This window comes from Amblyomma maculatum, chromosome 5 (genome assembly GCF_055883805.1).
Source record: "Amblyomma maculatum isolate TAMU_Amacu chromosome 5, ASM5588380v1, whole genome shotgun sequence".
Classification (NCBI taxonomy): domain Eukaryota; kingdom Metazoa; phylum Arthropoda; class Arachnida; order Ixodida; family Ixodidae; genus Amblyomma; species Amblyomma maculatum.
This window is the reverse complement of record NC_139348.1, coordinates 40,844,030-40,868,640: the sequence shown is the minus strand read 5'-3', so window position 1 is coordinate 40,868,640 and position 24,611 is coordinate 40,844,030. Positions and strand designations below refer to the sequence as shown.

The 24,611-nt window shown below is 46.7% G+C and overlaps 1 protein-coding gene across 1 annotated transcript in view; it reads left to right on the top strand.

Moving 5' to 3' along the window:
* Positions 1-24,611, top strand: part of lic (dual specificity mitogen-activated protein kinase kinase lic) — a 43,452-nt gene that overhangs the window by 10,593 nt on the left and 8,248 nt on the right. The window contains exons 5-7 of the mRNA XM_084603653.1: positions 1,540-1,656; positions 13,625-13,804; positions 15,581-15,658. Of these exons, the coding sequence (XP_084459779.1) occupies positions 1,540-1,656; positions 13,625-13,804; positions 15,581-15,658 (375 nt within the window). The remainder of the gene's footprint in view (positions 1-1,539; positions 1,657-13,624; positions 13,805-15,580; positions 15,659-24,611) is intronic.

The following is a 24,611-nucleotide window of genomic DNA, read 5'->3' as shown; positions in this document are numbered from 1 at the left end:
AGATGCCATGAAATGCAGTCAAACTCTCTTATAACAATATTGAAGTACCACGGAAGTGTAATTGCTGTAATAGGGTTATGCAAAAAAAAAAAAAGAACATGACTAACTTCAGAGAATTTAATGACAGGAAGGCAGCTTGCAAGAACACGCATAAATTTCGAGTCCCAATACATTGTCTTCATAACCGTTCACCGTTGACCAGGGCACTGCTGTCATTACATCGGCGGGAGGTTTATGTACGTTCCTGTCACTTGCATCCCAAACAAAGTCCGCTTTTAAGAAGCAGTTCTTGATGATCTGATGAGTTTACAGGACAGAAGGATCAGAGACGGCAGAGAAGGGGAAAAAAAGAAAAACATGCTCACAAAGTGCGCACACATCACTGACTGATGGACGTGCCCTGCGCAGCGATGCATCAACACTCTGTACATGCAACCCACCCTTAGAAACTTTAATAGTGCTCTGTTCCAGCAAAAGAGACTTCCTCTATCTTTCTGCTCTGCTTTTACACAAGGGAAAGCTAGAAAATTTCCATCTCCTCTTCTGTGATGCCACAGCAAGTAAACATCCCTGTCTCCTCGGACATTTCTACGTGTACATGGTCATAGGGTATTTTCATGTTTGCGACACTGGCTTGAGCCATCGGTTGGCTCTGCCAGCTCCACATATGTGCGCTTCAATTGGTACAGCGCATAACCTGTTAAAACAGTTAAACATGGTCAATGAGATCCAATTCTAAAGTAAACAAAAAGCATGGACGCTTAAATCACAGTTGCTAAACCACGCCTATAATTCACTGTTAAAGCCTGTTTATTTTACCGTAGAAAACACGGTTAAGCTGGTGGTGTCGCTCTAGCTGTTATATCAGGCACAATGTTCTAACTGGTGTTGTTATATGTGGGCTTGACTGTATAAGATTCATGGCCACTTGTTGGCATTTTCTCAGTTCTCTGTAATGCACAGTGACTGGACTGCATGCTTTAAGTAGAAGCGAGTGCTGTTTGTTACTTTGTGCCGGTCAAAGGGAGAACAAGTGAAAAGGCTCGCTGGATTTTGTGCAGGTCTTAATATTGTTGTAGAAATAAAGAGGGAGAGGATCTCCCTGAAAAGAGCATGGTATGTTTGCAAAATGGTAGTAATATTACAAATACATTGGAATTTCTTAACATATGTTATACAACACATGTTCGTTAATAGCGGGCAAGGCAGTTTTCATCTGCCATACTTGGCTAGGACACTGTGATTAGATGTTATGACCAGGTGTAGCATTGTAATTTCTGTTAGGTCTAACTATGACTTCAAGTGCATTGTCATTCTTGTGACCTCCTGACGAGCTGTTCACCAAGTGAAGAACTCTGCTGCATTAAAACACACGGCGTGAACAGTAAATGTAATTTTGCAGCATGAGACATAGAGCATTGATGGACCTCAGTGTCTCCATGCACACCAGTGGATGTGGCACTGTTCTGAGAAGTGAACAGCTATGCACCCCCGTGGCCCTTGCAGTGAGAAGACGAAACATGTCCGTCACATATGCAGGGTGATGTGTGGATCTGCATGGAGGTGATGGACACTTCCCTGGACAAGTTCTACCACAAGGTGTTCAGCCTGGGAAAGACCATCCCTGAGAGCATCCTGGGAAAGATCGCCTTCTCGGTGAGCACTCATTGCTCCCTCTTTTTCTCCTGCCCCTTTTCTTTTTCCCCTGGCGCTAGTTTTAAAGTCCTGAATTGGCGTGCACAAGTATTCTGGAATGCGTTAGAGGCTGTGTAATTTGAACTTGCTTAAATTGAATTTTCAGGCTGTTCAAACCCTGCAACATTGGGCTGTTGATGCTGCACTGAATCACAAGTATATAGAGCAGCTCGTCAATCCAAACGGAGTTGGGTTTCACCATTGATAATTCGAACAATTTACTATTGTACCTTGGTGGCCTGGGCGCATAGCCTAGGCACAAAGTGTACTGCCTCTTCTGTTCTCTTTCATTAGTTACCATAGTTCATTAGCTAATTTGAACTGCGCCATTGCCCCTATGCTGTTTGAACTAGCTAGCTCTTACTGTATGTCAGAATCTCAGCGTCATTCATCAAGGGTGGCCATGCCATTGCAGTGCATGGGTTCAAGCTAGTGAGCAGTTCATGTGAACATTCTAAGAGAACTGCTGATAATCTAGTGAGCAATTCATGCGAACATTCTAAGAGAACTGCTGATAACAAAGGGAACTTCTTAAGAAGAGAACAAAAATAAAACTAACTGGGCAAACACTACAAAGATGGTTTTGGAGCTCCTTGTTTTCCGAAGGGAGAATATTGGCTCATTGTAAGATATAAGGGCCAAATTTTAGAAGGCTCCTTACCTCAAATGAGGGTGCCTTCAGAGCGGTAATCCGTCCTTCGGTGAACTTTTAAATGTGCCTCACAGAGCGCCACTTCATTTGGGCATATTTAAAATGGACCTTAGGAAGCTGCTCCTCTCTGAGGTAAGGAGACTTCTAAAATTTGGCCCTAGGTCTGCTGCAACATATTGGCAGCGGACCAGTCAATGGTGGCTTGGACACATTGTCATAGGTTAGAGACATCTCCACTCTGAACTGGTCTTTGAGATGCAATCCAAGGTTTGACAGAACGCCGTCTGGTCAGGTAGTAGAATGGTTGAAAAAAAATCTAGGGTCACTGACCACTTGTCAAAAACAGTTGACGTATCGGACATTGTTTGTGAACAAGGAACCCGTAGGGGTTCCGAAACGGCAACTGACTATTTTTGACAAGCGGTCAGTGACCCTAGATGTTTTCATCCATGGTCATTGAGATGCCTGCCTTTATGAATGGCTACAGGCGTTTTTGTTGTTTGAATACGTTGTACTTGTGGTCTAAAGCACCACTGGTAGTCACCCATATGTTTTGAACATCTCTCAGTTTTTCGCCACTTAAAGGGGCACTGAGGACAGCTGTATCTAAATTTTTATTGCAGCAAAATTTGGTAGCAACCCATTCGTGCCATTGTTGCAGCTTGTTGGCAGAAAAAAACCCATTTATTGCTGAGGTAATTTGATTCGAAGTTGAAGAGGTTTTTTTTTACCCGTTACTGCAATTCAGATTCTCGCCATGATGCCATGAGTGAAAAATGCCACAAGCAATGACATAAGCGCAGGCTCCGTGATTGCTCTCAAACAGTGAACAGTGACTTCTGATGGCAGCTGAAATTGAAGCTACTGCTGGCCGCATCATCGTTTTGTTTCCACCAGCCATAGGTGCCTTTCCCGAGCTTGATAGCATAGTTTGCATGGTTAACGCTGGCCTGCACCTAAAAAAAGAAATTGGCCGTGGCTTAGCTCTGGTTAAGCCTGGTGAATTGCGTTGGCAGTTGCCGTATGGCTACGCTTGTGTGTTCGCTTGGGGCGTAGCATGTGTGGTTCGATAGTTTGGCTATAGAGTAACACATGACACACAATGGTTACGACTGTTCTTCCGGCGATTCTTCAGCCCGCTGTCTTCGCTTGGTGGCATTGCGGCGTTCCTGAGCAGTCATGTGTTCATCAGTAGCCGACGAGGTGGAAGCACTCGGAGAACTAGAATGTAGTCGCCGAGCTTCATCTTGTGCACGACGCTTAGCACGACATCCTTCACGTTCTTCCACTATCTCTTGTGCACGTTGTCGCTTCCTTGCCGCAGCTTGTCGTCAACACCTCTCTTTAGCAGCCTGCATAGCAAAGCAGTCATGGGGAGGCCGAAGCAACGGCGAACGATCTGTTCGAGGCAGCAGCGGGGCTTTAACGTGGCGCGCCGACGGTGCCGCCTGGCGGAGCTCGGCAGAAGCGATTGCTCGGCTCGGGTGTCCGCTGGGGATACGCGACGGCTCGAAACCTGGCGCAGTATTGCTATTGCAATAAAACCACAGCACAGGGGAGCGCGCAATGCTTTTGAGGGCTGAGGCAACTGGGATGGCAGAATAGCAACAATGTTCAAGCGCCAGTAAGCATGCCATGACAGGTTATGCACAAAAGAAGGATGGCACGACGACAGGAGCACTCGTCCTGTCGTGTCTTCAGTCTTTGTATCGTCCTCTTTTGCACATAACCTGCCATGACATTACAAGATTCAAGCCAACTAGCCCAACAAGAACTTTTACTGACGCCAATAAGCATCTTGGTATAGTATTGCTATAAGGCAGAGTGTTGGCAGTGTGTGAAGTTACCGGAGCAGCAACTGATGAGCCACCGTCACAATTGATGAGTAGAAACTGCTTAGTACAGGCATTTTCAAAGCCTGCAAAGGGTGAAACAGTTCAGTTTGGCTGAAAAAAATACTAATAGTATGGGGTTTGTTATGGGCAGTTTCTTCCGTTTCCTTGGCAGTTGTAGTTGTCAACAGAGTTGATGTTTGCTCAAAGTCTCCTTGAGCGTTAGCGCCTGTAAAAGGCTTACTCAAAAGTGAATTCTTGGAGTTGCTGTTCTCTGGGCACACTTGAAGCTAAATTGAACACCTAAACAGCTTTTTGGGAACTGGGAAGTTGTGGTGTCCAGCTCAGACTCCGTGGTACAGCTGCACATCATTATCTGAACTTTGGAGGTGTCACCAAAGGTTGGGGACTCTTCCTGTCCGCCATATGTAGCCAAGGAGCAGCAGCTTAAGAATGTTATTAAACTGGCGAAAATAAAGTTTTTCCCTCTTTCTCACTGTGCCACAAATTGATGTGCAAGGTAGCTGTGTGTGCAGCAAGAATTGAGTGCATTCTGAGATGGGTCGCTGAACAGTGAAGATTGGAAATTTGGGATATTTTGAGGTTTCTCTGCAAACTCTGATAATTATTAAAGATGCAGGATATCGATGAAAGATGTCCTAATGGTGAGGAAAAGATTGAGCGCGCTCACAGGCAGTGTCCACATTCTCAACATTTGAAAAAATATTGAACTGTGAAAAGGGGCAGCTGCGTAACACAGGTAAAAATAATGCAAGCAGTGCTAGAGTTTGGCATGACATGGAACTTTTAAGCAATTGGGCGATGCTCTGTATTTCCATGGTTTGAATACTGTGAGATGCTGTCACCCGTTAATAATAGAAGGATTGTTAACGATGCGGCCTTAACGGTGCGCACACACCCAGACACCGTTAGAGTGAGTGGGGGTAGCCGTTCCGGTTGCAAAGGAGATGCCCTCGACTTGCGTGGCAAGCTCAGCTGGAATGCAACTACCTTGTAGAGGCAGAAGGGGGCGGCCGTTTGGTGCCCAGCTTTCGCCGGTTCAAGCCTGAGTAAGGGTCAGTATCAGAAGTAACGAACAAAACACACTTTATACACAGCAAGAGACGATACAGAGGAATACACACGATAACTTAAAATGTACAGACGAGAGGTTCACAGCAAAACAACGCTAAGCATGCAATAAAGACGTATTCAATAACACAGAGACTTGCAATACAGAACAATACACGAGTGAGTCAAATAAACAAACACCAAATTGTTTACCGGGCACTGTTGCAGTCCAACGCCTCGAGAATCACGATGTGGCCACCATGCAAGACGAGCACTGCTTTCTCGCAGGTCTATGGCTTGCCAGCAGCGGGTGATTCCCGGGAATCTAGCTGTAGCACTTGTGAACACGCCGCAATCACTGACTGACTGACTTACAAAAGCGCTGCGCCCTCCTGAAATAGAGCTTGCCACGTCTGTCTGCTAAGACACGCCAAGGCTAGCGCGCACACACACTTAGCTTCACTTGTTGAAGCGTTCCCTTTTCCTCCTGTTGAACCGCGCGTCATCATTGGTCAGATGCCCTCGAACGTTCTAGAGACAGCTGACATCTTCCGGAGTGATGAATCACCGTCCTCGCTGGGTGAGGAGAAAGAGGGTGACGCTGACGCATACAAAGCTACGCGCTCTCACGCGTGGGGCAGGACACTTTTCTCGAACTTGTAGATCCTTCGATGCAGTGCCGCCTCAGGCCGCACCGGCTTGATAAAAATGTGCCCCGATTTCGTGGCAGATGCCATGCTTTTTTTTCTGTCAGCCATGATGTTTGACAGAATTTGACTTTTTCCAACCTTCTTTTTCTTTCCCAACAGCCAGGAACATGCCTGTATGGCAGCTCCACTCGATTTATGTAGATCGTTCTTATATGATAAACATATAACTGAGTCTCTGATAGCGTGGACATGCAAAGCTCTTAGCCGCTAACAGTGAGACCGAAACATAACTGGCTACCTGTGGTACTGCCAGTTATAGCTTTTCTTTGATTTCCAGCATTTAGGTTTTCTTTTAATGCACAAGCATCAATACCTGTGTCCTTGGGTTTCGCCGGGGTGGCTGTGGAGCTTTTTTTTGAGTAACTGCTAAAAAGAAACAGGAAGAAAATTCACCATCAGTGGGTTTCAAATCCAGGCCAAGGCAAAAATATTAGCTGTGCTGTGCTTCGGATGTTGTCGTCTTCGTATACCCTGACAAAGGTGCTCTAAAGACATTAGAGACTTTTAGTATAGCGTATGGATGCTTTCGTACGATAAACGCTAGAAAATTATGGGACGCTATTCCGTGTGTGGCATCGGCGCTTTTAGTTGGCCGTACGAAAGCGCGAACGCAAACTACAGTGGCGACATCTAGGTTTAGAATAAAAAAACATATTCGGGCTTTTTTTTTTTACTCGCAAGCCAAACCTAGCCAAGTCGCACCGGAGCCAGTTTCTTTGCTGTGGCAGTTTTGTTGTACTCCCTAACGCTGGTATTCCTGCGCTGACGACTTTTACCTTGTATTGCCATCATGGTGCATAACGGCCTCCTTTCAGCCCCGTACTGCCAAGCATATTTTTACGGATACACGCGTGTAAGCAGTCAAGCCAAGACGATTCACTTCATGGCGTTGCCATACCAACAAAGCAACGCTACTCGTCAGGCTTAAGGACTGCGCTGCCGCAGTGCAAAATAAAAAATAGAGGTAATTATTCGCTAATTATTTGTGCTAAATGCTACACGAGGCAAAGCGAAAACCCCGTGTGCCATTTATAGGCGCCAGCGCGCACAAAAACGTGGTAACGAAGACAAATTCACTCTGAAGTGGGCGGCCTGGACGCCGCCATCTTGTCAACGCTGATCTCCCATCGTACGTGAGGGCTGCGTACGATAAACTCAAGTTTCAGCGTACGCTGGCCTATCGTACGAAAGAGTTCGGTCTCGGCTATCGTATAGCGCATGCGCAGTGCCTGTCACGATATTTTTGGCGTGCGCTATTCCTTTGCGTGTGTCTGTGTACGCTGTACTAAAAGTCTCTATTGTTTGGCCTCCCTCGATCTAATAAAGCATAAGCATCCATTAAATACTTAACTAAATCAGGGTGTCTAGCAACCAGGAAAACCGGGAATTGTCAGGAAAATTTTATGCACCAGGAAAGATCAGGGAAATGTCAGGGAAACCATCAAAAGTTTCACCAAGTCAGGAAAAATTGCACGATGTATTCTGAAGTGCATTTTCATTTTAAGCTGGTGCACAGCAAGTATGTTATTCGTGCAAATTTTTTTCTTTTGTGCTGTCTCGCCATCACGCGGCCGCCGTGCTGCAAAGCGAGGCGCGATATATTACTTTGATGCCAGTGCTTGGCTGAGCTGCCATAATAGAGGGTTTACAAAAGTAAGTCTGGCAACTGTGAGCGGCACGCTGATCCCACGCTGGCGGCCGTATTTTGAACGCTTCATCCGTCAGCTCCGTGTCTGTCCGTCAGTGCCCGCCGTTCTCTCCGCGTTTGTCACGTTTTAACCTAGCGTGCTGTGCTTGGACAGACCTTTCGATGTCAAGAGAAGACACTACCTGGTCAAGGTACCTCTCCTCTGTCCCTGGCAGTTTCTGTCAGCGACGCCTAGACGCGTATTTTGACAGCTGAGGCGCGGCGGGGTCCACCGGACGGGCTGCTGAGTGCAGTTACAAACTGCTCTGCGAGTCGTAACAACCCCTCGTTGATCCGCGTAGCGTCATTCCTATCCAGATACAGTATCCAAAGTTTTATAATGTGGAGAGCTTTCTTTTTTTATTTTTTTTTTTGCATTTGCTATTTACTTGGAAGCCTATGAGAGATGATCGTAAGTCTGTTTGCTTGGTTTGCGCATCACCGTCGCTTTGGGGAAGAAAGCGAAACTTATCAGTGGATGCCTGCTGGCTTTCCGGGTCGATTTGGCGCTCTTTGACTGTCCGTGCTAAACTCTGATGAACTGAAGTTGCCTTCTGTGTAATTGATTAATTGAAATAATTGAAGAAGGCGTTCAAAGGTGTTAAATGGCTCAGAATGGAAAGGCAATGTTTGCTGATGTTGAGTATTGGTGTATAAAAATGTAAAATATTAAATGAAATAAAAAATAATTTTTTTTCGTTTCAGCCGAGCTCCTCTTTACCGAATCTTCCCATGTCAGTGCTTGCATATGAGGTTAAGGCTTCAGATGTCTACTATCTGACAGAAGAAATTAATAAGAAATCGGCATATTTACAAAATCTACTGAATTTCAGGTGGCTGTCAATTAGAGAACCATTGGGCGACTCGATAAAAGACACAAAAGAGAAACTCAAGCTTCATTATTTTATCGGCCTCGCTGGCAAGTATTTATAGGCACAGAATACAAACCTGAGCTGCACGCTCTGGACGCATACCGGATTTCGCACGCATCATCAGGTGATAACACTTTTCGAAACGGGCTGGAAATGAGCATATTACAGCACACTAGTGAGATGTCATCTTTTCCTGCTTTACAAGATGCGGCGGGTTTTGCAGCGTGTAATACGCAGCTCGGGCACCCTAGACAACCGTTTTTATCTCTGCACCAAGCACTACCATTTCATACGATGGTGAAAAGTAGCTTCGGTAATCATGCCCTTGTCATAAGTCAAATACAGAATGGCGAATGCAAACTACGTACAAAAGGTTTAAAACGAACCTATTTGCACTATACATTCGTTATAGAAGCATTGCTCCTTCTCCCGTGTCCTCCATCACAGCATAAGTTTATCCACGGCCGCTCGATGGAAGCGCACTAGGTGCGGCCTGCTACGTCGCCCGAAACCGGCGGGAGGCTCCTACTTCCAGTCGCCACCGCCGCGGCGCCACCGTTCGGGGACAGCCGCACGCGGAGAGCTGCGCCTGGCTGCGCTTTGAGGGAGGCGTCGGCGTGGTAGAAGCCTTTTATTTTAAGAATATAAGAGCTCCGCTTCACACAATTTGGCAACACGAATTAGTATATACTGTCATGTCTAGTGGGACCATGTCAGCACTTAGCGCTTGCTCGGCAAGGATGTATATTGGAGTGTACCCCGAAACACTTATAGTGACGGTGGTTCAAGGCCACTCGATTGGAGAGCTCACATTAACGTGATGTTGCATTCGGATCCAGTTGTTTGTCACATGAAACTGTGACCCGGCTGTGAACAATTCGAAGTTGTTCAGCTGCCATGGTAGCCTAACGCATAACCACCTAATTAACTATGTCGCGAATTCCGTGTGTCATTTTCATACCATTTACTCATTCCTGCATACAGCTTTTATACACAAATTGATGTCAACCTGTTCTAAGCTGCCAGTGCTATCCAATAAAAAAATGTCCTACTATGAGCAGCCTCTGTGAAAATGCGACATGTAACCAACCTTTCTATCTCATTCTGACAAATGCTACGGTGGAAATATGAAGATGTTTATTAGGTTAAATCTAGATGATAACCTGGGATCTTCGACTCAGTTGGAGACCTTAAACTTTGTACGCCAGAACGCTATCCGTCATGGCTTCCCGCATTTTGCATGACCGGACAAAGTAAGCGCGCTTGATAGAGCCGGTCTGCCTCAAGGTGCTACGTATATGCGCCGAAAGTTTTTATTACTATTTTATTGGCTGCTCGCAAACCCATACATTTTTTCTGGTTCGTAATTTTCAATAGAAGAACGCGCATCGAATATTCCTGTTGTGAAACTCTTAGCTGCGATCACAAGAATGTTCACGCTTCAGAGCGCAACTGCAGCCGAGATTCAGCGAGGAGCCGAGTACGCTTATTTCATTTCATTTCATTATATTTTATTACCCTAAAGGCCCAAGTGGGCATTACATGGGGGGGAGAAGTCATAAATACTTTGTTAAAACGTTATATAGTTGCATCACATGTTAACAAGGAAAAAATGAGAAAAAAGTGATATACAGAGCTAACAAACAATTACAAACAATATTATATACGTAGATTAATGGCAACACGAGCACAAATCAGAGAAAAAAAAAGTAAACGAGAGTAAAAACTTAAAACAGGCACACTTCTCAGTTTATTAAGCATTTTCGACTAAGCAGGGAGCATCGTTTCCAAGGCTTTTCTAAATTTTTCAGGGTTCGTGAGGCAAACAATATTTTTATTTAGATCGTTCCATTCACTAATTGAGAGATGAAGGAATGAAAACTGTAACAAATTTGTTCACGCAAAAGAAGGTTCCACTTTGTGATCATGGTCGCGGCGAGGAAAGATTTGAGTAGCCGGTTTTATTTCTTGGTGCTGTAATTAGAAGGGTTATAGTAAAGCTTGTGGAAAAAATATTAGGCGATTAATTTTTCGCCTAATCTCTAAAAGCCGGAGACCTAACTCTCGCTTGATTAAAGAAATGCTAGAATACGAGGAATAATTGCATGCAATAAAACGCGCAGCTTTGTTTTGCAGAGATTCAAGTTTAGCTATTAGGTATGATTGATGAGGGTTCCAGGTAATCGAGGCATATTCGAGTTTCGGCCGCATGATTGTGTTATAAACAAGAAGTTTAGTGTCTTTGTTGCAATGACGTAATGACCGTCGCATGAAACCCAGGGTTTTGTAAGAGTTCCCTAATATGTAGTCAATGTGCGTGTTCCAAGACAGGTTGGCTGACAGGTATACTCCTAAGTACTTGTGACTGGGTGTATTCTCAATGGCTAGATTATCAGTCGTATATGTGTAGTAAATTGCTTGATTACGTGTTGTTAAACGAACAAGTTTAGTTTTTTAAATATTAATAGTCATCTGCCATTCAGAGCACCATTTGGTTAGGCGTTTTAGGTCATTTTCTAGTTGTAAACATTCGGTGAGGTTAGTCACAGAGCGATAAATAACGCAATCATCTGCAAACAATCTGAGCGAAGAAGTAATGTTAAGAGAGATATCATTTATGTAGATCAGGAATAATGTGGGCCCCAAGACGGCACCCTGGGGTCCACCGGATTTTATTACCTGAAATGAAGATAGGGTATCTTCTACTTTAACGGCCTGTCGTCTGTTGCTTAAATATTCCTCAACCCAATTAACCACTGTGTTATTAATTTTAATGTGCCTCATTTTAGGTAATAATCGTTTATGTGCTACGCGATCAAAGGCTTTTTTGAAATCAATAAATATGGCATCTATCTGTTCTAAATTGTGCACACTGTAGTGGATGTCTGTGGTTAGCTCAAAGAGCTTGGTTTCACACGACCGCCCACGCTGAAAACCATGCTGGTTAGCAAAACGTATGTCCTCACTGATGAGAAAATTTATCATTTGGGAAGATAGAATATGCTCAAGTAATTTGCATGCTATAGATGTAAGAGATATGGGCCTATAATTAGTTTTATTATTCCTATGACCTGTCTTATACACGGGAACTACGTAGGCAATTTTCCAGTCATCTGGAACGTGTGCTTCATCAAGATATTGGTCATTTCGTAGTCATTAACAGTATTGATGAGTCATGTCTAGCTATTATACTCATTACCACACATCGCTAAGCACTTTTACTCATTTCTAACCAATTGCGGTCATTACATGTCAAGTTTGATATACTGGTCATTACAAATCATTTTAGTCATTATTAACCATTATTAGTTATTACCTCTATATCAATATCTATTTATAACTTTTATTGATTACTTATCACCATCAATCATTTTCATTCTTAATCTCCCTCCTTGCACGTCGCTTTTGCGACTGACACACCAGTGCATAGAGGCGACGCACAGATTACAGGCACAGCTTTTGCGCACAGATTTTCGCTCCATGAGCCTAGAACGGCTTTCGCCTTAAAAAACAAACGCATCCCGTCTCAGCGTTAACGTGCTTGCACACGCGCACACAAAAACGTTTGCATTTACCACGCAGACGCGAGGCGAACGCGCCCAGAAAGGAAGCAAACCGCGCGCTCAGAGCCGGCGACCTCGGCGACCCCGGCGGCGACGTGTCCCCGAACAGTGGCGCCCTCAGCAGAAATAGCGGGCGCAACTGTAAACTCCCCAAGGACGCACTTGCCCATTGACGGCGGCGCGACGCAGCAGGCCGCACCCAGTGCGCTTCCATCGAGCAGCTGTGGTGTAATCTTTCAAGTTCACAAGGCACCATAGCACACAAAACAACCTTGCTGATTTAGGTGATTATTGAGTTTTGTGAGCTACTCCCAGTCAGACGGACATGCAGTAATGCTTAAGGGACGGCACGCAGCAGCATGCTGGCATTCCGAATAGAGCTTGGTGCTAGCATCGACTATACTGAGATGTTAAAAAATGAAACATTCGCTTGTGAGCATTCCAACACAGCTTGCGGTACATGCACGGCTTCCACGAAGGCGCACGTTAGCAGCACTCTGTGGGAGGCGCGGGCGGACGGATCAAAACATGGCTGCCGCACACAGTTTGGGTTTCTTTCACTAGATGGCACTAACTTTTGTAAAGCCTCTATAGAAGAACTAATGCGTCCTTGAGATGCGGAAGCACTGCTTAGAGTAGTATGCGACAAAAAGCAGGAATAACCATGCCGGCAGCGGCCAACTTGAAAGCGATCGGCGAGCTGTGCTGCTGTGGTACCGAAAAATGCCAAGTGCGTGTGCGCAGCCATATTGGATTGGATTGGCTTAGATGTTTGCAGGGTGCGCATGCCCTTGCGTGTGCTCTAAGACTACCATCAGCGCGCTTTTAATTTTCAGTAAACTTTTGACATTTTTAACGGCCATTAACACTAATGACAGCCTTTTCACTTTTGAAAATTGCTGAATATGCTTTTTTCTTTTGTCATTGTCATCTGCAGCTACGTTTTTGATCCTCTTTACTGGTCAGAGAATCTGAAATGAAATAATCAGGGAAAACCTGGAAACGTCGGATTTTGGAAAATAGTGGTTTGCTAGACACCCCATAAATATGATAAGACGTGGCTGAGCAAAGATGGACAAGGCAAAACTTGGCTAAGCAAGTGCTAAATAATGCTCCTGCATGTACATCTGTGCTTAGCCAAGCTAAATTGCTACTTAATTTGTTTTTGTTTTTTCTGCCTGCTTGGCACGATAAAGGTGTACTTGCAGTTTAAAAATAAAACCTACTTCACAATTCAGACGTGCAACCGTAATGTGTGCATCGCAAGCCCCGAGATTCCTTGAAAATTGTAGCGCTTGTACTTGCATTAATGGGCAATGAATGCAGTGCCTGCATTTTAATTCTCGCTCTTTTCTTCCTTACGAAAGTTCTGCTTTCACTAAGAAGAGTCTTTTCCCGTGATTTGGAGCTGGCATCCTGTCAATGCAGGCCAACCTCATTTTCTCCTCAGTGTCCCTCTAACTAACTTTGCTTAGTGAGACTGTGTCTGCATGTGCACTGTTTCTTTTAGTCACTTACGGGCCTCCTTGTTGCTCTGTTCAGGTGGTGAGTGCCCTGCACTACCTCCAGAGCCAGCTGCACGTGATCCACCGGGACGTGAAGCCATCCAACATCCTGCTCAATCGGCGGGGAGAGGTCAAGATGTGTGACTTTGGCATATCGGGATACCTGGTCGACTCGGTGGCCAAGACAGTCAACGCCGGCTGCAAGCCATACATGGCGGTGAGTGGCTGTGGTAGGCAAGGATGTGATTGGTGGCTACTTGTGACATCAACTCGTCACATGAGGCCTATGTGTGAAAACGCTTGTCATTGGGACAGGGCTTGGCTATGAGGAGGTCTTTCGCAAAACAATGTTGTTGGCTGCAGCTGGTTATGGTAACGAGAAAAGTGCGTAGCTGTCTGTCACTGTCTCTTGTAACCTCAAATGTCCCGTGAGGGGATGGACGCAGGAGAAAGTAGAGAAGGCACTATTACCGAGGGCTGCTGAATAATTTTGAGCATTGCTGGCACTGGCGTCACACAGCACGTTTCATCTTTCTTGAAATGCAGCCAGATGCAAAGGACACCTATGTGTAAGTGTGCATGAAAAGTTCACATACAAGGACTCTTTCATATGACCTCTAAACATGAACAGTTGTTGTCAGGGGTTTGGGGTGCTCTCTTGGTGTGCTTTGAAATTCTTTGAAGTTGAAAGTCAATTTCGCAAAGATGTGCTCCTGGTTTTGAAAATATGCTGACTCTGAGAGCTGCAGAAAAACTTTGACTTTATTACAGGCCTGTAATAAGGGCCTGCAATGCAATGTGCGCACACAGAGGGAACTAATGAGGCTGCATATTCTTTGTGCTATAGATGTAGCTATAGCACAGAGAGCCTCATAACGAAACGAAGTAGAGGAAGTATTTTAATATTATAACAAGTGGTCATGCCAGTCTGTATATCCGGCAGTTCTCACCATTGTTGGGAGTAGTCTTGATGTATAGGTCATAGAGGTAGGAGGGGCAACAAATGCAGTAGGACCCCTGTTGTATTCCTTCCACAATAGCTTGAATATTCCAGCAGTTGTGCAGAGGACAAAGTTATTCCTAGTACTCTGAGTGTTCAGAAATGCTGACCTCAACAGCCTTTTCTTGGTCATGCAGTCAGTCCTCTGCTAGTACTGTGTTGTGTTTTGTGTTGCTGCTGGAGTTACTAAAGATGATAAGGACATCGAAAGAAAGAGTGCTTAATTACTCGTGTATTTCTACCACTGAGGAAAGGGATGCACAAATAATCCACATTTTGACACTGCGTATCTTCTTGTTTTAACTCTTATTTGTGTGATTTTTATCCTCAGGACAGTGGGGAGTGGAACCAGATTGAAAAAGTAGTATTCTCCCTGGATGAGGGGTCCTTGCATCTATTAGCATTGGAGAACCCTAGCGTGTTTAAAAAAAAAAAAAGGCTGCGGAAACTCATGGATCTTGGATTCTGTCTCTTCTTGCTTTACGTGCATGCAAGAAAGATCACACAGACACACGTAAGCTTAAAGAATGACTGCCCGTGAAAGTTAAGCAATCTGCTACCAACAGTTACTGTAAAGTCAGTCCTAACATGTGGACTGCGGTGGTCAGTAATCGAGAAAGCACTTCAAGAAACCCAAGGTTGCCATGGAGTTATTTTGAGAACCGCTGTCTTAGATGGTGCTCAGAGGACTGTGCTTCGTTCTGTTTGCTTGCAAAAACAGTGTACTAAACAGCCTAGCAGTGGCATAGTGTTTGTAAGGTTTGCAGAGGCACACACCATCTTATTTATGGACACAGCAGCAGAGTTGAGGTTGGTGAGGTTAGATTGAATAGGTTGCAGGAATCTATGAATGAAAGAGTTGGTGGACCTACCTGCAGCATCCTGTAAATTTAGGAACATACGTGTGGTGCAGTTCTTTTTTTGTCCCTTCTTTGTGCAGTGGCAAGAGGCAGTGCCTCATGCCTGTATCTGTGCTTTTTCCAACCTTTGCAGCCTGAACGGATCAACCCTGAGAGCTCGGACGTGGGCTACGATGTCAGGTCCGATGTGTGGAGCTTGGGCATTACCATGGTAAGAAAGGCTGAAGTTAGTGTTGGCAATTGAAAAGGAATGAAAATGATGTTGTGTAGCTCGCACTACCAAAAGCACAACGAGCTTGGTAAGAATGGCTGCAGGAATGGCTTTCTGGAAGCTTTCTCGTTGACGTGCTTCCATGTGAGAATTGTCACCTTCTGGGGCCTCCGTGCTTCTCATTGTCTCTCGTGTGTTCTTAACTTTCGCAATATGACATTGAGGTTTTTCCCACTTTGCTTTCCTGTGTTGCTGCTGTCTACAGTTGCTGCAAACTTGTCTTTGTAGGATGTACAGGGTGTCATTAGACTGAGGTCTTGCTGCCACATTTGCAAGAAATCAGATTAAACTTTGTTTTCCAGTCAGTTTTCTTTTTTTTTTTTTTTTTTTTTTTTTGTTTGTTTACATCACTTTGCGATCCTACAAAGTAACTGTTGAGCTGCCAAATGCGGATGGACGCTTGGATATTACCGTATTTACTCGCATAATGATCGCACTTCTTTTCACGCAAAATTGATGCGAAGTTGGGGGGTGCAATAATTATGCGGGGAAAATTTCGAGCAAATGTTTGGGAGCGCTAAAAGCAAATTTAAATAGGTGCGAATCGGGATTCTTAGGTCAGCTATTGTAAATATAACCAAAACATTACTTTCAAACAGAACTTACCCTTGTTATTAAAGTACAGGGTCACCAAAAGTGCAAATTGCTAAAGCAATTTATTTACCGCATGCAGCCTCATCATCACTCCCCGCGTTCCATGGTATAATGCTCCCAGCAGACCATACAGTTCTACTCGATCAGAGACTTGATCCGAGTTCATATCGACACTGCAATCGCTGTCTCCAGTAGCATACTACGCAGAACTCGTTGACGCTGAAGTGCCAGCTAGCAGCACGGTTGCTATGCTGTAGCCCGTACTCGGAAGCTTTCAGCTTAAAAGCAGCTGTATCACTTGCGTACCGCCCCACCGCGATGCGGCACCAAGAACACGGTAGACGGTGGAACAAACCAAGTAACATGGACGGAACGAAGGAACAATGACAACGAGACACGAAGACACCTCACAAAATAGCGACTATGAGCATCATGGAGGTAAAAAAAAAAAGTATAACATGATGATATACCCGAGCACGCTATCGCCGCCTGGTAGCGCGTGCACACAACGAGGCCAGCTAGGTTACAAGAACTCAATTACAAGAACTCAATTTCACCGGTCGTTCGATATATCGAACTCCGCACCACGCACTGGAAAGTGTGCCTTCCCCAAAGGCGATCGCATCACCCTCGGCCGTTTGCCACGTGACGTTTTCAAGCCACATGCGGAAGGAATGAGAGGGGACAGTTCGGCGATGGCTGGTCTAGGGCAGCGCCGCGCCCATTCCCCAAAGGCGCGCGCATCTGCGGTTATCGTTTCCCGCTCGCCAGCATGTGACGTTTGCAAGCCATGTGCATGAATGAACCAGAGAGAACCGGTGGAGACGAGAGGAGAAAACGCGATAGAGCAAAGCGCAAGGGTGTGCCCATTTTTTTGCCGAGCTATCTCTCTCTTACCTCTCTCCCGGCCTTCGTTCGCAGTAGCACGCGCTACGCATGCTCAAGCCAGCTCGGCTCGTTTTCAGACAGAACATCGGACGCTTTCTCCAGCGTGTGTTGAGAACCCTCTGCACACGGTGGCTGACGTGACTATGGCGCCTGCGGACGTTAAGAAGCGGCAGATCTCCCTCTCTCTCTTTTCTTTTCTTTGCGAGAGTCGTCCATTCTGATCATTGTGCTGTACGCGCGGCGTAGCGTAAAATATCGGCTGCGGACGTTAAGAAACGGCAGTGTGTTTTTTTTTTTTCTTTTTTTTTTTTTTTTCCGGGAGTCGTTTATTCTTGCATGTATGAATCAACGAAAGCACGCAGTTAGCTGCGACCATGACACTGGCTTTTAGCATTTTTCGCTTCAAACAGCATTTAGCTATCACGCTTTCCAATGATTTTGTGGCAGTGGACTACGCCCACCCCAAGCGCGGCGTGATAAATAGAAGCAGGCTTGTGCAATCAAACCGTCACAGGCACTCTGCCAAGTTCGCTCCCGGCCACCGCAGGAGCTATCAAAAGATAAATGTGTCGTGACGTTATCGCTGCGCAGCATCTTGGCACGCTGCCAAGAAATGAGCTGTGGATGAGACGACCGAAACGGAGTGGCGCACGCCATCGAGATGCAAGCGAAAACGCTCGCGATTTCTGCCGCGGCGACACAGAAACCTTGTTTTGAGCTGCCGCGGTGGCTCGAGCGGCGAGAGGGACGCAGTTCCATCAAGTTGGAAACTTTTCGCTCTGTCAGTGCCGCTCGTCGCTGAGATCGCTCAATCGCTTGCATGTTAGCGAGCTGCACTTAACTTTTTTTTTTCTTTTTTTTTTTCAAATTGTCGGGTGCAAAAGTAGAGGGTGGGTTCATTATGGGAGTGGGTTGATTACGCGACAAATATGGTATTGTTTTTTCGCATCGTAAGTGCCGTCACAAGCCGATTTTTGTATATCGAATTATCGATATATCAAACTATTTTGTGATCCCCTTCGAGTTCGATATATCCGGGTTCGACTGTACAGTCGAGCCCACTTATAACGGCCCCACTTAAGGGGGGACACGGGTCTTGAGGACCAAAAAATCGCGAAAAAATCACTTTTTAGAAAATGTGATTTGCGAAATCAGTAGCTCTTTATCTACCTATCTGCTAAGTTTTTCATCTCTAGGGTCGGTATTTTAGTTACAATGCCAATTTATATAATCGATGTCGCCCAAATTTGGGCCGAAAACGACCCCCGAAACAACCATTTTCCGCGAGGCGTAGCTCCCATTTTGTGCGCGGCACCGTAGCCATCTTGGTCTCATTCGAAAGAGCCGCCTTTCGTCTTCAAATTGCCGCCTCTGCTGTTTACATTCGCCCATCGGTCACATAAAAAATAGCAAAAAAGAAAACGTGGCATTTGCAATCCCATTGGCTTTCGGGGTGTACGTGACGATAAGGCGTCCCCGCATTGGTGGAGCTGGCTGACGGCGTCTGCTCGGCGCGCCCGAGCCGCGGGGAGACAGCGGAGACGTGACGCCGGCCGTGCTTGGTTCCGAACCGCGAGGTGCGTTCATGGCAAGAATTTGTGAAAAAAGTGAAAAAAATAGTTGAATAATCATCTCAAGTGATGCCCTGCCCCGGCTGTGCGCGCTCAGGCCGACGGAAATCGTGCGCCGAACGATCGTGTGTACGAGCCTGAAGTAGGCCTAGCGTGTTCCCCAGCACGGAGGACTGCTACTGCCAGCGGTCGCACCCGCCGCGACAGTGATAACGCAGGCCGCAGATGAGCAGAAAGATGAGCTCAAAACAGGAAAAGCTTGAACTCGCGCCAACTCCAGCAACGAAGCGGTAGACGGATTGTGTTCGTAACGATGACGGCAGCGCGGCGGACAGTCCGCTTGGCGATGCGGAGTTCACGATCGTCAGATCTAAACAGTTTGCAGAGATTGGCGAAGCGTAAAACATACGGCGGCGATATTGGCATTTAAAAAAGTGAACGGGGATAAGGAATCGCCGTCAAACTTATTCTCCAATGCGTAAACTGCGGGACACGTAGTCTTCGTAGAGCTCGCCGCGCGTTTGCGTCGATCGGACCTCTTCATAGTCCTTAGGGAATTCACTTGCTTCCAGTGCAATGCAGAGCGCTGGGAAGCAGCAAACAGCTCCAAATTACATTTCTTTTCCGCAATAAACGTTCCTCACCGCGGTCTTGATGCGAGGACGTAGCAAAACGACGTACGTAAAAAAAAAAAAAAAAAGTGACAACTGAATGTGCTGCAACTGCAAATCAAAATGAAAGAGGCGACACTTGGACGTTGGAAAGCAAAGAGACTACATTCCTGGAGGTTTATAGCCATTTTAAATTGTAAACGTGTGCATTGCACCAGTGAATGTCTGAGAGCAGAGAGGAAGCATGTTTCCTCTGCAGCTTTTCAGACTGCAGCAAAACGAAAGCAGAAGGGCAAACCCAATGCAGATTACTGTCCAGGAGCCTTCTAAGCCACAGTGGCCTGCATTTCTACAGTTTTTGTTTGATTAAATTAGTGTTTGACATTGCAATTCCTTTCTTCCATTTTTCTCAAAATGAAAATTTTGCCTACCCTTCTATTTTGCGGGTGGCATTGTGGCTCTCCTACTCGTTAGATTGTGATGATTTTTTTTTTTTACTGGCTCGTGAATGTTAAAGGAACACAATAAAGCTATTATACAAGGTCTCAACTGCATGAAAAATTTTTAAACATAAGAAGATGTAGAAAGGGGGTGGTTGCACTTGTGAAGCTGAAACTTAAAACTTCCATAACTTTGGCTTGTAGTAAGGCAGGAGCACAAAACTTGTTTTATTGTGTTCCTTAGACATTCAGGAACAGATCCATGTGCATTTTAGCAATTTCCCTTCAGTAGATATTTTTACAAGCTTCCCGCAAGTCTGGAACAGCAAAGTTGCTGTAACTACTCAGCAAATTTATGTAGAAGAAAACTAACAACATATTTGAAACCAGCACAAGAATTTACATAAACCCTGCAAATTTCATACTGACAGGACAAATATTAAGAAAATTTTGCTCAAGACCCATGTCCGCCCTTAAGACGAACTTTCGCTTATAACGAACGAGACCGGAGCGACCACCAAAGTATACATTACTTCAATGGCACAAGATTGCACGTATAACGAACGTCCATGAGCGCTGCCGATCGGTTACAGCGAACGGACGGCGTAAACCCGGCGCCCCCGATACGAGATAGCGATGGGCTCCCATCCCTTTTGGTCTGTTTTTGCAATCCCCCTCGCAAGCGAGCTACCCTTTGCTCGCCAACGCGCGCTGCCTACAAGTGTCGGCGCGTGGTGTGGCCTCCAAGGCCACGCTGCCGCCCCTCCTCGCAACTCCGCTCCCCTCTCCTCTCGCCATTCCCTCGTCTTCGCCTGTCTCCACGGCGCCGGCCGCCAGCATAGTCTTCGAAGTTTCGTCGTTTCGTTTCCTGGCTGTTCCATTGAGCGGCCGTGCCAGGGGCGCGGGGCGCCAGGAGGCAGGCCGCTCCATACGCTAGCGGTTGTACTGTTTGCACGGGCGCACTGAATGCGCAGCGGCGCCGCTGCATTCAGTACGGCGGTGACGGTTCGTGGCCTCCGAGATTTGCAGAGGTAATCTCTGAGGCCATGGGCGGTTGAAAGCAACTACGGTAGGAGCCAACAGGTGGCAGCACTGACGCTCAGGGATGCCTCTCATTGGTCTCCCCGCTGCATACCATGCCCCGCTGTGTGTCCGTTCCGTTCCATTGCTTAGGCACTTCCTCGCTTGCCTCGCGTGATTGTCGCACGTGCGCAGGTGCTCCGTCAGTTGCGGCGCTTTGTTGTCATTTTCGTGTGTGTGGTGTGAGCGCTTCGTCTGTCGGGCCTGAGTCGTATAATTCGGGATGGCGGACGGGAATTGCCTGCCTCCAGCGGTCACGAAACGGAAAGCGCTGGACATGGCAACGAAGCGAGCAATTGTGACGGAACTGTCTCAAGGTGCTAAAAATTGCGAGCTGGTGAAGAAGTACAACGTGTCGAAATCAACCATCTCGACAATTCTGAAGAATAAGGAAAAGATCGCCAGCTCCGACGTCAACACAGCGGACAGAAAGCGCCTGCGGAAGGCCACCTATGCAGACGTAGAGGATGCGCTGCTGAAGTGGTTCGTCGACGCATGGGCTCGCAACATTCCGATAAGTGGACCAATGATGCTGGGCAAAGCCAAAGACTTCGCATTCCTACTAGATTTTCCCGACTTCTGCCCAGGCAATGGCTGGCTACATCGGTTCAAAGTGCGGCATGGGATTGTTTTTAGATCGATTGTCGGTGAGGCGCGTTCGGTAAGTGACCAGGACGTTGCCAATTGGCTTGCAACAAACCGAGCCATTATTGCAAGCTACGCGAAGCAGGATGTGTATAACGCAGATGAAACTGCATTATTTTATCAGATGCTTCCAGACAAGACGCACTCCATGAAAGGGGAGTCATGCGCTGGCGGTAAACACAGTAAAGTGCGCGTTACAGTTCTTCTGTGCACTAATATGAATGGCAGCGACCGGCGCATGCCGTTTGTAATAGGAAAATCCAAGAAGCCACGTTGCTTTCGGAACCATGTACCCGTGCGCTACAGGCACAATACTAAGTCCTGGATGACACGGGATTTATTCGCAGAGTGGCTGGGCGAGTTTGACCGCGGCATGCAGAGGCAAAGCAGGCGCGTGCTGCTGTTGCTCGACAATTGCTCAGCGCACCACGTGCAAACGTCTCTGACGGCAGTGACTGTACTTTTCCTGCCGCCCAATACCACTTCTAAAGTGCAGCCTCTTGATTTGAGCATAATACGCTCCTTTAAGGCATCGTATAGGCGCCGCATTGTGCAGCGCTTGCTCATCGCCGTTGACCGTCCGGCCGTTAACTTGCCGCTCCGAGTTTCATTGTATTCAGCCCTTGAGATGGTGAAGGCGGCCTGGGCGGAGGTGACGACCGCTTGCATGTGAAACTGTTTCCGCAAGGCCGGCTTCGTCGACGCAGTACCGGACGTCTGGCCTGATGCCTCCGATGATGATGATTCCGGTGGCGATTTGTGGCAGCGCGTCGTCGACTCCGACATGGGAGGCCCTGGCATTGGTTGGCAGGATTTTATTTCTGCGGATGAAGACGCGGATATTGCGGAACCGTGCACGGACGAAGGCATCGTTTCTGAAGTGCGGGCCGAGAGCGACGCGGAAGAATCAGATGAAGATGAAACGTCTGAGCCAATACCCGTAAGCACATCTGTAGCAATGGGCTATATAGAGGGCCTTAGACAACTTGTCTATGCCAAGGGACTCGGCGAAGAGCACGCTAGTGCTTTAAATAAACTGGAGACCGCCCTCATCGCATCTGCACTGCAGAAACAGATGAGCATCACAGACTTTTTTGCTAAGAAATAAATTTCGTGTTTTGACCGCCAACTTTTTTTTTTTTCTCTCTTTTTTAGTTTGTGGTCCAGTTACTATGAACTTCGGGATATAACGAACGGACGCCGCGTGACGCTCAGGTTCGTTATAAGCGGGCTCGACTGTAGTATGTAACTAGGTTCAAACTTATTGATAAGGGCCAATTTAATTGCCGCTTCTTGAAATACACTGCTGAAAACTGTTGCAACACTTGAACAACATTGCTATGAAACGAGCATTCTAAATCGGACTAAAATGGAGCTGTACCCAGGTGTATTAAATTTTGCCTATATCAAACTCAGAATGTTCCCTTGGAAATTCCATGCAAAAGTATGTCAAAACTGTTTGCATTTATCAAACTTCCATTCAGTGGAAGATTCAATATACAGTAAAACCCCGTTAATATGTAGTTGTAGGGGACGCGGCAAAAGTACGTACTATCTGGCAGTACACCTTAAAACCGATTACAACACATTTGCCACTCCTCACTCTCTAAATGTGAAAAAAAAAAATTAAACAGCAATGCAGAATTTACATTGGAGTAATGTGAAAGACGGATGCTGCTGTTGGTTGCTTCTGGTTGCTTCTAGTAGCTTAATTTCCTTCTTGTTGGCTCATTTTAGCCTTTGGTACTTTCAAATTGCGCGCCAATCCCTTCCTATGCCCTCTATCGGTTCTACTTCCACCTGCCGCTTGGCCACCTCCTATAGTATCCAACGTTGCACCCCCGGCGGTAGCTGCGGCTGCAGCCCCATAATTCTCCTTAGCTTTAGGAGCATATGGCACGAATGCAGCTCCGCCCGGCCGTAGATCAACGTTGGGCTTAACTCTCGGTGTGTAAGGGCGTACCTGAACTGGCGCCCCAAATGTCGTTCTAAACGGTCTCACAACAGTCTCAGGGATGACGTCAATCCGGCTGTAGCGCTCCCTCACGGAGGGAGCGGGAGTTAGACCACGGCTGGTAGCTACCGCCTCGCGAGCCGACGGAGCGAGTTGGGTCATAACACCTGTGGCGCTCCTGGCGGAGAGAGCGGGAGTTTAGGCCGCCGTTCATGCGCACCGCCGTCTCTCACGGACGGCACGAGTTGGTCGCCCAGCTTTGAGGCGTGACGTCACACAGAGGTCACGCGAAAGGTCATTTCATGTGCACCGCCGTCGCACCACAAAGGCTTGAAAGTGAAAGTAGTATTGCTTTCGCAATAAAAACCAGGCACTGTAAACTTCCTGTGAATACACATACGTGCACTTTATTCCCGTCTTGCCGACCAGAAGTCGGTCATTTTCAGCTGCCGCCGTGGTGGTCTCGCGGCGACAACAGCTGTCTCAAGATTAGCGAAACCGCGAGCAAGCTTCTCCATAAGGCCCATCTTCTTAGCGAACGCTCTCATAACAGTTAATGTCTAAGCAGTTTCCATCACAGTAGGGCCTGAATCTTCTCTTTCCAAGTCATCGCCGCTGTCCTCATTCTCGATATCCTCATCGCTCTGGGGCGGGGCATAGTGCTGCTCGTTCACACACACACTCACGCAACAACCGCTTCGCAAAGCACCAGAGCTCAATACAGACGATGCAATCGGCGGTTGCGCACCACATCCACAAAGCAAAGAAAGGAAGATAGGCTACGTCCGCTACGTCGCAACTGCACGCGTAACGCGGCCACATGGGCGGGTTAGGGTGACTGTGATGGTTACTGCGATAGGGCTGCCAACGATTCCCGGGCGGCCTATTGACATGGACGTCACCGCGGCGAACAGCCAGGAACAGCGTTCGTTGGAACATGGTAAAAAAAACTGCGTACTTTCTCTAGAATACTTTCTAGTACACTATAATTGTATAACCGGCAGTCCGCATGTTTATAACGCTTTTTGGAAAGGTGAAAACGTTTTGCGTCGCAGCACGGCGTGAGCCGAGCTGCAACGAGAAGTGCGTATTAACAGGTAGGCACTTCAC